The sequence below is a fragment of the Microcebus murinus genome, chromosome 2 (genome assembly GCF_040939455.1).
Source record: "Microcebus murinus isolate Inina chromosome 2, M.murinus_Inina_mat1.0, whole genome shotgun sequence".
Taxonomy (NCBI): domain Eukaryota; kingdom Metazoa; phylum Chordata; class Mammalia; order Primates; family Cheirogaleidae; genus Microcebus; species Microcebus murinus.
The window spans coordinates 18,613,679-18,626,487 of NC_134105.1; the positions used below are offsets into that span (position 1 = coordinate 18,613,679).

General features: G+C 40.5%; 1 protein-coding gene across 4 annotated transcripts in view; it reads left to right on the top strand.

Annotated features, from left to right (window-relative positions):
• WDTC1 (WD and tetratricopeptide repeats 1) overlaps positions 1 to 12,809 on the top strand; it is a 70,270-nt gene that overhangs the window by 15,244 nt on the left and 42,217 nt on the right. For all 4 annotated transcript variants that reach the window (XM_075995550.1, XM_012750579.3, XM_012750577.3 and 1 more), the window contains 2 exons: positions 8,267 to 8,414; positions 9,978 to 10,061. In XM_075995550.1, coding sequence (XP_075851665.1) covers positions 8,367 to 8,414; positions 9,978 to 10,061 — 132 coding nt within the window. In that variant the 5' untranslated portion in view covers positions 8,267 to 8,366. The remainder of the gene's footprint in view (positions 1 to 8,266; positions 8,415 to 9,977; positions 10,062 to 12,809) is intronic.

A 12,809-nucleotide genomic window follows, 5' to 3' on the forward strand; every position in this document is an offset into this window, starting at 1 on the left:
TCTATTAGAGCCAGTCTGCAATATCCTAAATTATGGTAGAAATCACATTTAAACCTTTGTCCTCTAACTAGAGAAACTTTTTGTTGAACTTTCATATTCTGCAAACATATCAGCCCTCAGCATTATTAGAGCTTTAAGTGTGAGAGTCAGGGCATATTGTTTTTTGTTTGTTTGTTTTTCTGGCAAGAAGGAAACTGAAGGGTATATTGTTAATTGTGCTGTCTTTAGAATGAGGAATACACATTAAAAGTTACTTGTGATCTGTTATGGTTCGCATTTTCTGTTAGTGATTTCCAAGTTGTCTTTCTTGCTCTACTCTCATATGTTTAGTTCGTTTCCCTTTCTGTGATTTCTGTGCTTTCTACTGAGGTATATGAATAAATGAGTATAAATAAGATTTATTATTTCATGTATTCCTTCTGAGTACATGAAATTCCTTACTGTCCTAGGTATTCCTTTTGGTCATTCAGTTAAATTTCCTTTTTTCAGTCTCTCTATGGTTACAATGGCCTTGGTGCCACTGATATTCAATTAAGGACAACTATATTATGAGCCCTTGAAGAGAAGGATCTGTGTTTGGCTTGTTTTCTGCTGTATTTTCAAAGTCTACCACAATGCCTGGCATAATAAGCATTGAAGATTTTATTTTATGAATTCTTGAAGTTACTAATTTCAGCCTTTTTGCTTCTCGGCCAAAACTGAACATTATGTAATTTGCATACTGCACCAGAGATAGAAATCCCCTTGATATAGTCTTTTCTAGTGTTTAATCATATATGTAACTTCCTTTTGTCAATTCCAAATCTCCCATTCATATCATTCCATATCTGGCTTCTTAACTATTTCAGAGTCCTGCTTAAAATAATGCTTTTAAAATTGCTATTTTGTTTTTTATTTGTTTTGGAGATAGGGTCTTGCTCTGTTGACCAGGCTAGAGTGCAGTGGCATCTTCTTAGCTCACTGGAACCTCAAACTCCTGGGCTTAAGCTCTCCTCCTGCCTCAGCCTCCCAAGTAGCTAGGACTACAGGTTGCATGACCATGCCTAGCTAATTGTATTTTATTTTATTTATTTATCTTTTTGTAGAGATGGGATATTGTTGTGGCCCAGGCTGGTCTTGAACTCCTGGCCTCAAGCAGTCCTCTCACTTCTGCCTCCCAAAGTGCTGGGATTATAGGCATGAGCTGTTGCACCTGGCCACATTTAAATTTTACCATGATTAAGTTTCCTCATCTTCAAATAACTATGGATTTATTGATCTGATTATTTGTGTTTGAGACTCTTTTAGACTGAAGTATGAAACTAGTTGCGCCCCTTGGTAGATTTAAGGGTATTTCCCTGTTGATATGAACGTTCTAAATAATCTCTGCTTAGAAGTGTTTCCAGTTACACTTATAAAAATTTTTGAAAAGGCACTGAATCCCTGTTGCCTTGAGAGTCATGTTCCAAGATGAGCTATCAGCCAGTGTACCATCATTTCTCCTGAGGATGAGAGCAGAAATGTTCATCAAAATGCTAACTAGGCATTAGTTGTATTTAATTTGACATTTTGATTTAAAAATTGTTTGTTGTTGTTGTTGAGATGGGGGTGATTCTTACTGTGTTGCTCAGGCTGGTCTTGAACTCCTGGCCTCAAGCAATCCTCCTTCGTTGACCGTCCAAATGCTGGCATTACAGGCATAAGCCACCATGCCCGATTTGACTTTTAGTTTTTTAAACCTCTGCCTACCAGTCTGATATCATTATTATTATTATTATTATTTTTACTCTACCAAAAGCCTGTGAAAGTCTGATATTATTTTAAATACCAGTTTCCATTTTACCATTTACCTGAGTTGTGGTTTCCTGCTTGTTTGGCTTCTCTTTTTTTCCCTCTCTTGTTTCTTTTAATATTTTCAGGTCACATGCTAATCTTAGCTGAAGCCCCTTGCCTTTGATTTTGAGCTGTCTTAGTATGGATACTATCTTTCATCTCAGTATATTCCTGTGTGTAGCACGGTGCTTGGTAAATACTCAGCATTTTGAGAAAATTAATGAATGAATAGTGGCAATTTAATTGAGTCTTTTGGTGGACTCTCATAATGATAGTTGTTCTAGGAAATTACATACCATAGTGGTTAAGAACATGAACTTTGAAATCATACATCCCTGGGTTTGAGTTCCTGCTCCAGCTCCCACTTATTAATTGTGTAACATTGTGAAAAGTATTTCATGTCCATAAGTCTATTTTCTTATCTGTAAAATGGTGATAGTAATAGCATCTTCCAGGCAAGTTTTTTGTAGCACTCTTCCTTTACAGCCTTAGTACTTTTTCCCTGGAAGTGTTTATCTCCAGTTTTTGTCATTCATGTTTCTGCTTAAATGTCATCTTCTCAGCCCCTCTGTATCAGTAAGGATTTGTAGTTGTATGCAACAGAAAGCAACTCTGGCTGATTATTGAAAGGATATTAGGGAAACTCCCAAAACATCAGGAAAGGCCACAGAGCCAGGCTTGAAGAATGGGCTCAAAAAAATGAAAACTAGGCCGGGTGTGGTGGCTTACGCCTGTAATCCTAGCACTCTGGGAGTCTGAGGTGGGCAGATCGCTCAAGGTCAGGAGTTCGAAACCAGCCTGAGCGAGACCCCGTCTCTACTATAAATAGAAAGAAATTAATCGACCAACTAAAATTATATATACAAAAAATATTAGCCGGGCATGGTGGCACATGCCTGTAGTCCCAGCTACTTGGGAGGCTGAGGCAGTAGGATTGCTTGAGCCCAGGAGATTGAGGTTGCTGTGAGCTAGGCTGATGCCACGGCACTCACTCTAGCCTGGGCAACAAAGTGAGACTCTGTCTCAAAAAATAATAATAATAATAAAAACAAAAACAAAAAAACCCCCGAAAACTAAGCAGCAGGCAGTACCCACAACCCAAATCATTCATAGAACCAATCCAGTGAGGACACTTACACAGCCAGCACCACTTACACAGCTACTGCCAGCTGCACTGGACTTAATGGCCATTATTTCTTGCTACACCCCAGCATGGACTCTTTGTGGTCCTCTGACTCTGTGACACTAGATCCTGATTCAAGTTCTGGGGTAATGTGTCTGGTTGGCAAAGCCTGGGCTGTATGGGTACGTTCTAGCTGCAAGGGAGCCTTGGAAAGAGAATTCAGTCACCACCATTCTTACTTCATAATGGGAAGGGGCTCTGCTTCTCATCAGACTCAAATGGGGAATTCCCAAAATATAAGAAGGGATTCAAATGCTGAACAGCCAGAAAACTCCAAAATATCCACTACATCTTCTTTGCCCTCAAGGCTAAAAGTAGTGTGCTAGTCACTCTCACATCAACTTGTTTTATTGTCATCACAGCACTTTTCACTGTCAGATATTTTCTTGTATATCATGGTTTATTGTCCGTTCCTTCCTGCTAAAATGTAAGTACCATGAGAGTGAGGACTTTGCTCATTTTTCTCACTGCTGTATCCCCTGGGCCTGGAACAGTACCTGCCATATAGTAGAAGCTTCCTGTGTTCATTTGTTGAATTAATGAATATAAAGCACTTATCACAGTGTCTGGCACATACTAAGTGCATATTTGTTAACATAGTATTTCTTAGCAGATAAAAACATTTATATTCTTCAAAGAAAAAACTTTTTTTTTTTTAAGACAGAGTCTCACTTTGTTGCCCAGGCTAGAGTGAGTACCATGGCGTCAGCCTAGCTCACAGCAACCTCTTGCTCCTGGGCTCAAGCAATCCTACTGCCTCAGCCTCCTGAGTAGTTGGGACTACAGGCATGTGCCACCATACCCATCTAATTATTTCTATATGTATTAGTTGGCCAATTAATTTCTTTCTATTTATAGTAGAGACGGGGTCTAGTTGGCCAATTAATTTCTTTTTTTTTTTTTTAAGGCTGGTCAAGTGGAGCAGTGGGAGTGGAGAAGGAACAAAGGAATCTGTAACTGGTTGTGATTAATTTCTTTCTATTTATAGTAGAGACGGGGTCTTGCTATTGCTCAGGTTGGTTTCGAACTCCTGACCTCGAGCAATCTGCCCACCTTGGCCCCCTAGAATGCTAGGATTACAGGCGTGAGCCACCGCACCTGGCCAAAGAAAAATCTTTTGACTTCCATTATTTCATGTGACCTCAACAGCAGTCATCCAAAGAAAAGGGTTTTAGGAGGTAAGGAATGAGCCTTCTTCTTGTGAAGCATACATAGGCTCTTCCGTGTTTGTTCCAGTGCTTCCTATGCCTGTGAGTCACAGGAATGAGTGCCTACTTGGAGAGATTAAGAAACTTGAGCAAGGTCACACAACTGTTCTTACTTAAACCAGATATACTCAGACTTGAGTGTTATTTCCATTATAAGCCTCATCTTGTATTCTTAGTGATTGTGGGGAAATTATCATTGTTTTGGCTTTAACAAACCAGAGCTATAGACACACTTACAGGCCAGTGTTTAGCTTCTATTAAGTTGCTCAAAATCACATTTTTGATTTGATGGCCAGAGGCCCCTGAAAAAGTCAGTATGAAACTATACTTTTCAGCTGGTATTCATGATGTTCTTGGTGCTCACAGGATTCATGACCCCCAAATAGTGCCGGTAACTGCCATATCTTCCTGGTAATGTCACTAAGATGCAATGCTGAATGGCTTCCATGTTGTAAGGGAAGGTTCATGCCCTTTTAAGAGCTTATGATCCCGGCCGGGCGCGGTGGCTCACGCCTGTAATCCTAGCGCTCTGGGAGGCCCAGGCGAGCGGATTGCTCGAGGTCAGGAGCTTGAAACCAGCCTGAGCAAGAGTGAGACCCTGTCTCTACTATAAATAGAAAGAAATTAATTGGCCAACTAATATATATAGAAAAAATTAGCTGGGCATGGTGGCACATGCCTGTAGTCCCAGCTACTTGGGAGGCTGAGGTAGTAGGATTGCTTGAGCCCAGGAGTTTGAGGTTGCAGTGAGCTAGGCTGAAGCCACGGCACTCACTCTAGCCTGGGCAACAAAGTGAGACTCTGTCTGGAAAAAAAAAAAGAGCTTATGATCTCAAAAATTGATCATCGAAGCATTAGCCCGAAGGAACTCAGGCTGAATTCGAACTTTAATCTAGCAGCAAGTTTTTAAATTGTCCTACTGTGTCCCTTACAGTAAAGGAAAAAAATATCTGCAATAACATAATATTTAGATCAAGGGTCCTCAAACTTTTTTTTTTTTTTTTTTTTTTTTTTTTTTGAGACAGAGTCTCACTTTGTTGTCCAGGCTAGAGTGAGTGCCGTGGCGTCAGCCTAGCTCACAGCAACCTCAAACTCCTGGGCTCGAGTGATCCTTCTGCCTCAGCCTCCCGAGTAGCTGGGACTACAGGCATGCGCCACCATGCCCAGCTAATTTTTTATATATATATCAGTTGGCCAATTAATTTCTTTCTATTTATAGTAGAGACGGGGTCTCGCTCTTGCTCAGGCTGGTTTTGAACTCCTGACCTTGAGCAATCCGCCCGCCTCGGCCTCCCAAGAGCTAGGATTACAGGCGTGAGCCACAGCGCCCGGCCGGTCCTCAAACTTTTTAAACAGGGGGCCAGTTCACCCGTCCCTCAGACTATTGGAAGGCCGGACGATAGTTTAAAAAAAACTATGAACAAATTCCTATGCACACTGCACATATCTTATTTTAATGTAAAAAAAACCAAACAGGCAAAAACACCTGCATGTAGCCTGCAGGCCGTAGTTTGAGGATGCCTGGTTTAGATGTTGCATTTCCTATTGTGGTTAAATGCCAAAGGAAAGAAAGAAGTCTGCTCACAGATAAGGCAGAGAAGGTATGATTTCTGGAGGGTGTGCTAGGAATCTTCAGGAGGACACCTAGTGGGAGATCTGGAAGTGGCCTTGGGATGTCCTGAGAGCTAGGAGGTTGGCAGGGAGGCCTGGTGAATCCTGAGAGCCATCTCCACTGCACAAAGGGCCATCACTGGGAAGAAAGACTAGACTTCTCCTGTGTGGCTCCGAAAGTGGAACCAGAGCCAAAAGTTGGAAGTAACAGAAGACAGACTGTCTTTAAAAATTTAGTTTTTAAAAATTTGAATACAAAGTTAATGTGCTTTTATAGAAAATTTTTTTTTTTTTTTTTTTTTTTTTTTTTGACACAGAGTCTCACTTTGTTGTCCAGGCTAGAGTGAGTGCCGTGGCGTCAGCCTAGCTCACAGCAACCTCAAACTCCTGGGCTTGAGTGATCCTTCTGCCTCAGCCTCCCGAGTAGCTGGGACTACAGGCATGCGCCACCATGCCCGGCTAATTTTTTTTATATATATATCAGTTGGCCAATTAATTTCTTTCTATTTATAGTAGAGACGGGGTCTCGCTCTTGCTCAGGCTGGTTTTGAACTCCTGAACTTGAGCAATCCGCCCGCCTCGGCCTCCCAAGAGCTAGGATTACAGGCGTGAGCCACAGCGCCCGGCCTAGAAAATTTTTAAAAATATCAAAGTAGAAGAAAAAAACATAGTATTACCCCAAAATATTATTATTTTTATTTATTTATTTATTTATTTATTTATTTTGAGACAGAGTCTCACTTTGTTGCCCAGACTAGAGTGAGTGCCGTGGCATCAGCCTAGCTCACAGCAACCTCAAACTCCTGGGCTCAAGCAATCCTTCTGCCTCAGCCTCCGGAGTAGCTGGGACTACAGGCATGCACCACCATGCCCAGCTAATTTTTTCTATATATATTAGTTGGCCAATTAATTTCTTTCTATTTATAGTAGAGACGGGGTCTCGATCTTGCTCAGGTTGGTTTCGAACTCCTGAGCTCAAACGATCCACCCGCCTCGGCCTCCCAGAGAGCTAGGATTACAGGCGTGAGCCGCCACACTCGGCCCCAAAATATTATTTAATATTATTTTTTATATTTCCTTTTTTATTTATTTTTATTTTTTTTCTTTTTCTCAGAGAGGATCTCACTGTTGCTCAGGCTGGTCTCCAACTCCTGAGCTCAAGCAATCCTCCCGCCTTGGCTTCACAGAATGCTAGGATTATAGGCATTAGCCACCAAGAAATTGGTGGCCAATTAAGAAATTAATTGGCCAACTAATACATATAGAAAAAATTAGCCAAGCATTATGGTGCATGCCTGTAGTCCCAGCTACTCTGGAGGCCTATATTCCTATGCCTGTGAGTCACAGGAATGAGTGCCCACTTGGAGAGTAGGCACTCGGCCTATATTTCCTTTTTTAAACATAGCTGTGATAATAGTGTTTAATGAAAAAGCCACATGTTATTATATAAATATTATGATATGAGCATTTTTCTTTCATAATTAGCATTTCTAATCTCTGTAATAATAATGTATGGCTATACATTATTTGGCCATTTCTCTGTTATTGAAACTTAAGTGGTTTTAATTTTTTTGCTGTTAAAAATCTGATGAATATACCTGGGTATGGAACTTTATTTCTTATGTTTTAAATTTTTCATGATAAATTATCAGAAGTAGGATTAATTGGTCTTTCTAACCTTCAGAGTTACATAGCACAGGAATAGTTTGCATATAGAGTTGGTGAGACTAGGCTGGGCACGGTGGCTCATGCCTGTAACCCTAGCACTCTGGGAGGCTGAGGCAGGCGGATCGCTCAAGGGCAGGAGTTCAGAACCAGTCTGAGCAGGAGCGAGACCCTGTCTCTACTAAAAATAGAAAGAAAAGAGTTGTTGAGACTAAATGCCTACCTAGGAGGATGTTGAAGAGGGATCTGTTTATTAAGTTGAATCTTGGCACAATCACCATAACACTTCCTTTTTATTTTTTGATTCTATGAATCTGTTAGAAGGTTAAGGGTTCTATCTGTGAGACTGATTTGGCTTCAGGGAGAGCTAAGCTAAGGGTCAGAGATGTGAAGCATAATTGAAAGTTCAGACAGGCTGCCACAGATGCATATGGAACAAGTGAAACTTGATGTCTTTCTAGCTTTGTGCCTTGTTCTAACTTTCAGGATATGCTACCATCTTCCTTCATACTTATATCCAACCCCACTATTTTCTAGTGAAGTATACATATCTCCTTCAGTGTTTGTTCTAATGCTTCCTGTGACTGTGAGTCACTGTCGTCCCCACCCCTTCACCCATTCCAGAGGTTCTTCCACACTATGGAGCAGAGCCAGCCTAACGTGCCATAAATCACAGGCAATAGCCAGTTCACTAGGTACCTGAGTGGGCTGTTTTAGGTATGGAATTAGGGCTCTGAAGCCACCTTATTCCATCCCCCAAGATTTGATGATTTTTTTTCCCCCTTAGGTAATTAAATGTGTGTCTTGTGGACCTGGGCTTGGCTGGAATGCTCAAGGGTCCTGAAGATTCTTCTATAGTTTCCTTCTGTTGAACTCATTAAGAGAAGATGGCAAAAGTCAACATAACTAGAGACCTCATCCGTAGGCAGATCAAGGTAAGCAGCCCAGACCTCTGAACCAGAGCATGATATTCTTTCTTCCCCACAGATTCATTTTACAGATGAAAAAACTGAGGTCTAGAGTTGGTGACTTACCTAAAGTCACATAGCTAGTTATTGGCAGACCCAGGACTAAAATCAAGGTTTCTGGCCTCCTCATCTTGTTTTATCCAAGAACACGAACCTCATGGAGACTCTTCTGTCTAAGCACTTATGCCTGAGATGCCGAGATTAATGTAGGCTTGTGAAAGAGGGAAGTCATTATGTGTTGTACACATGTATGCACATCTATGTGATAGGGGGTAGTGCACAAGAGTAAATATAGCTTCTTCATGTTGCACCAGCTGCTAAGTTGTACATATAACAGAGCCTGGGAGAGTCTTAATCCCAGTCCAGTTTAGATTCTCTTTTCTCTTTTTTGAGGCTCTCATGTTAAAGCCTGCACTGTCCTCTGCAGTTTGAATATAGAAGGCATTCTATAATACCGAGATGATTGGATGACTGGGCAGTCAAGTTCAGTTAGTGTAGTAACCCCAGGCTTTGTCAGGGAAACCCTCAATAAAGGAGCCAAAAAAGGATTATGGAATAGATTCAATCAAGGCTTGATGTGCTCTGGCTCTAGTAATCCCAAACTGGAGCCAGGAGCTTAATCTCACCACTGCCCTGATTAACTACCTGTAAGACTTTAGTCATTTTACTTCCCTGTGCCTCAGTTTTCTGTTGTTAAATAATGATGATTTCTTCCTGCCTACAGGCTGATCTTGAGAATGAAATTTGAATGAGCATGAGAAAGTTATTTTAAACGTTAAATGCTAAAAAACATTTTTGAGGCAGGGTCTCTTGCTCTGTTACCCAGGCTAGAGTGCAGTGGTGTCATCATAGCTCACTGAAACCTTGAACTCATGGGCTCAAGCAATCCTCCTGCCTTGGCCTCCCAAAGTGCTGGGATTATAGGCATGAGCCACCACACCCAGCCTAATCTAAAAAAATTTTTTTCAATTAAGTGACATGCAACATAAGCCATAGTTACCAGTCAGAAAGATGAAGTGTGTGCCTCTACCATGGTGTACATTAGTCTGTATGTTTTGTATATTTTTTCCATGCATCCCTGAATCCTTTTAACTTTGTCCATTTGTGGGTGTTTTTGTGATTTCCTTAGATTGATGGCCCTCAAGGTCAGGGACCATTTCCTAGAGGCATAGAATTAGTAGGTTATTTTGTTCCTTTGTATACAATATGTGTCCTAAAAATGATGCCTACCCTCTCCAACCTAAATATGGAAATATTCCATTTGTTGTTTCTAGTTTTTCTTTTTTCCTTTTTAAAATTTTTTTCCTTTAAAAAAAAAAAAACCAACAGAACGACTTAGTGTTTAATTATATATTCACTTCTATTATTCTTCAATCCCTGCCCAAGAATAATGCAAGCTCCTGCAGTCCAATTCCTTATTGCCTTTTCTAGCTCCTATGGTGCCCAGCACAGGGCTGGGTATATAATAGGCACATAGTAAAACATGTTGAATTGAATCAATGAAGTCATGAATATGTTTTTGTCCCCCAGGAGCGGGGCGCCCTGAGCTTTGAACGGCGCTACCATGTCACTGACCCCTTTATCCGGCGGCTGGGCCTGGAAGCAGAGCTCCAGGTAAGAGGTCCAGTTTGCACCCTAGATGCAGATGGCCTATTCTCCATTCTCTGCCTGCAGAGAATCCTCTTGCCATTATTCAAGGCATACACATGTGTTTCTTTGCAGGTCATACCTGAAGGTTACCTCTCTTTTATTAGGCTGCTAAATCTGAGTCAAAGTCAGTGATTGACATAGTGACTTAGAAATGATTTTTTTGGATATATTATTTGCTTTGTGCTTAGAAAAAGTTTGTTGAATTCCATACACTTTTTACTTTTGGTTTGGGCTGTAATGATTCTTGTGTACAGGAATTTAGAATTTACAAAGTATTTTCATATACACATGCACATAATATACATGTGCACGCGCGCGCTCACACACACCTATACTTTCTCATTTTAGCATCAAAGCAATGCTGTGGGGATGTATACTGGGCATAGGTATTTAAAAAGAACAGATTTAGAAAGGCCAAGCCCCTTGTCCAAGGTTTCCCTGTCCAGTCTGTGGAGGAACCAGGCCTTTGGTCCAGGAGTTCAGCTTTTTAATTGTGTCTGGCATAGAGATACTTCATAATATTATTTACATTCTCTTTCCTGCCACAAGATCATGTTTTGAATCCAGTTTTTAGCTGCCCTAACTTAGTGTTATGTGCATGTTGAGTAAGAATTCTCTTTGGTTCCTTCAGGTTAGTATTTATAAGTGATCATGTTGATGTTAGAAAAAGACTAGAAAGAAATTTATCGGATCAGGTGAGGTGGCTCACACCTGTAATCCCAACAGTTTGGAAGGCTGAGGCAGGAGGATTGCTTGAGGCTAAGAGTCAAGACCAGCGTGGGCAACATAGCAAGACCCCATCTCTACAAAATAAAATAATTAGCCTGGTGTGGTGGTGAGTGTCTATAGTCCTAGCTACTTAGGAGGCTAAGAAGGGAGGATGACTTGAGCTGGAGAGTTTGAGTTTACAGTGAACTATGATCACACCATTGTGCTCCAGCCTGGATGACAGAGTGAAACCCTGTCTCTAAAATAAATCAATAAATTTATTGAATTTTAGTAGTGTTATCTTGCAGTGTTGAAATTACAGATTATTATTATTACTTTAATTATAAACTTTTATCCATTATGAATATAACTACATCAATAGTAATATGGAAAAGATTGAGCAAAAAATCACTTATTGGTCCCACCTACCTAACATAGTTACTGTTAGTATTTTATCTACTTCCTTTTATCCTCGGCATATTTTTATATAGTTGTAATCATACTTCACATTGAATTTTGTATCTTTTTTCAAGTTAACATATCGAATTTCCGTGTTACCAAGTAGTCATTACAATTTTCACTTAAGTTTTTTTTATGATTATATAAGTAATAAATATTATGGTAGAAAATATGGAATAGATAGAAAAATATAGGAAAGAAAACAGACTCACTTTTAATTCAGTGCATAGAGATAAGCATTGTTAATATTTGGAATACTCGCCAGCGTGGTGGCTCACGCCTATAATCCTAGCACTCTGGGAGGCCAAGGTGGGCGGATTGCTCGAGGTCAGGAGTTCGAAACCAGCCTGAGCAAGAGTGAGACCCCGTCTCTACTATAAATAGAAAGAAATTAATTGGCCAACTAATACATATAGAAAAAATTAGCATGGTGGTGCATGCCTGTAGTCTCAGCTACTCGGGAGGCTGAGGCAGAAGGATTGCTTGAGCCCAGGAGTTTGAGGTTGCTGTGAGCTAGGCTGACGCCACAGCAATCTAGCCTGGGCAACAAATTGAGATTGTCTCAAAAAAAAAAAAAAAAAAGGCAGGGTGCGGTGGCTCACACCTGTAATCCTAGCACTCTGGGAGGCCGAAGCGGGCAGATGGCTTGAGGTCAGGAGTTCAAAACCAGCCTGAGCAAGAGTGAGACCCTGTCTATACTATAAATAGAAAGAAATTAATTGGCCAACTATTATATATAAAAAAAATTAGCTGATACATTCCTTTTAGTAGTAAAAAAAAATAAAAATAAAAAATTAGCCGGGCATGGTGGCACATACCTGTAGTCCCAGCTACTTGGGAGGCTGAGGCAGCAGGATTGCTTGAGCCCAGGAGTCTGAGGTTGCTGTGAGCGACACTGACGCCATGGCACACACTCTAGCCTGGGCAATAAAGCGAGACTCTGTCTCAAAAAAAAAAATTTGGAATGCTGCTTTGTGGACTGTGAAGCCAAATCCTAATAGACTGGGCATTGGAACTAGATAAATTTAGTTTAAAGACCCATTTTCTCTACTTACTAGCTGTACAGCCTTATGCAAATTACTGCTAGTGTCCTGATATGTAATATGCAACAAAGAGAATCATTGTGATGATTAAATGAGTAGATTTGTATGAAGCACTTAATACAGTGCCTGGTTTATAGTAAACTGGTTCAATAAGTAACAATTATGATTCTTAAGTCTTCCATTTTTTTCCATGCTTACGTAAATTTTTTTCTTCCAAAATTGGGCTAATATCATTTAGACAGTTTGGTAAAATCCTTTTATACTATTATATCAGTTGAACACGTTAAATTTGAAACTCTGTTGGATAGTTTTATTTATTTTTTTTTTTTTTTATTTTTTTTTTTTTGAGACAGAGTCTCACTTGTTGCCCAGGCTAGAGTGAGTGCCGTGGCGTCAGCCTAACTCACAGCAACCTCAAACTCCTGGGCTCAAGCGATCCTCCTGCCTCAGCCTCCCGAGTAGCTGGGACTACAGGCATGTGCCACCATGCCCGGCTAATTTT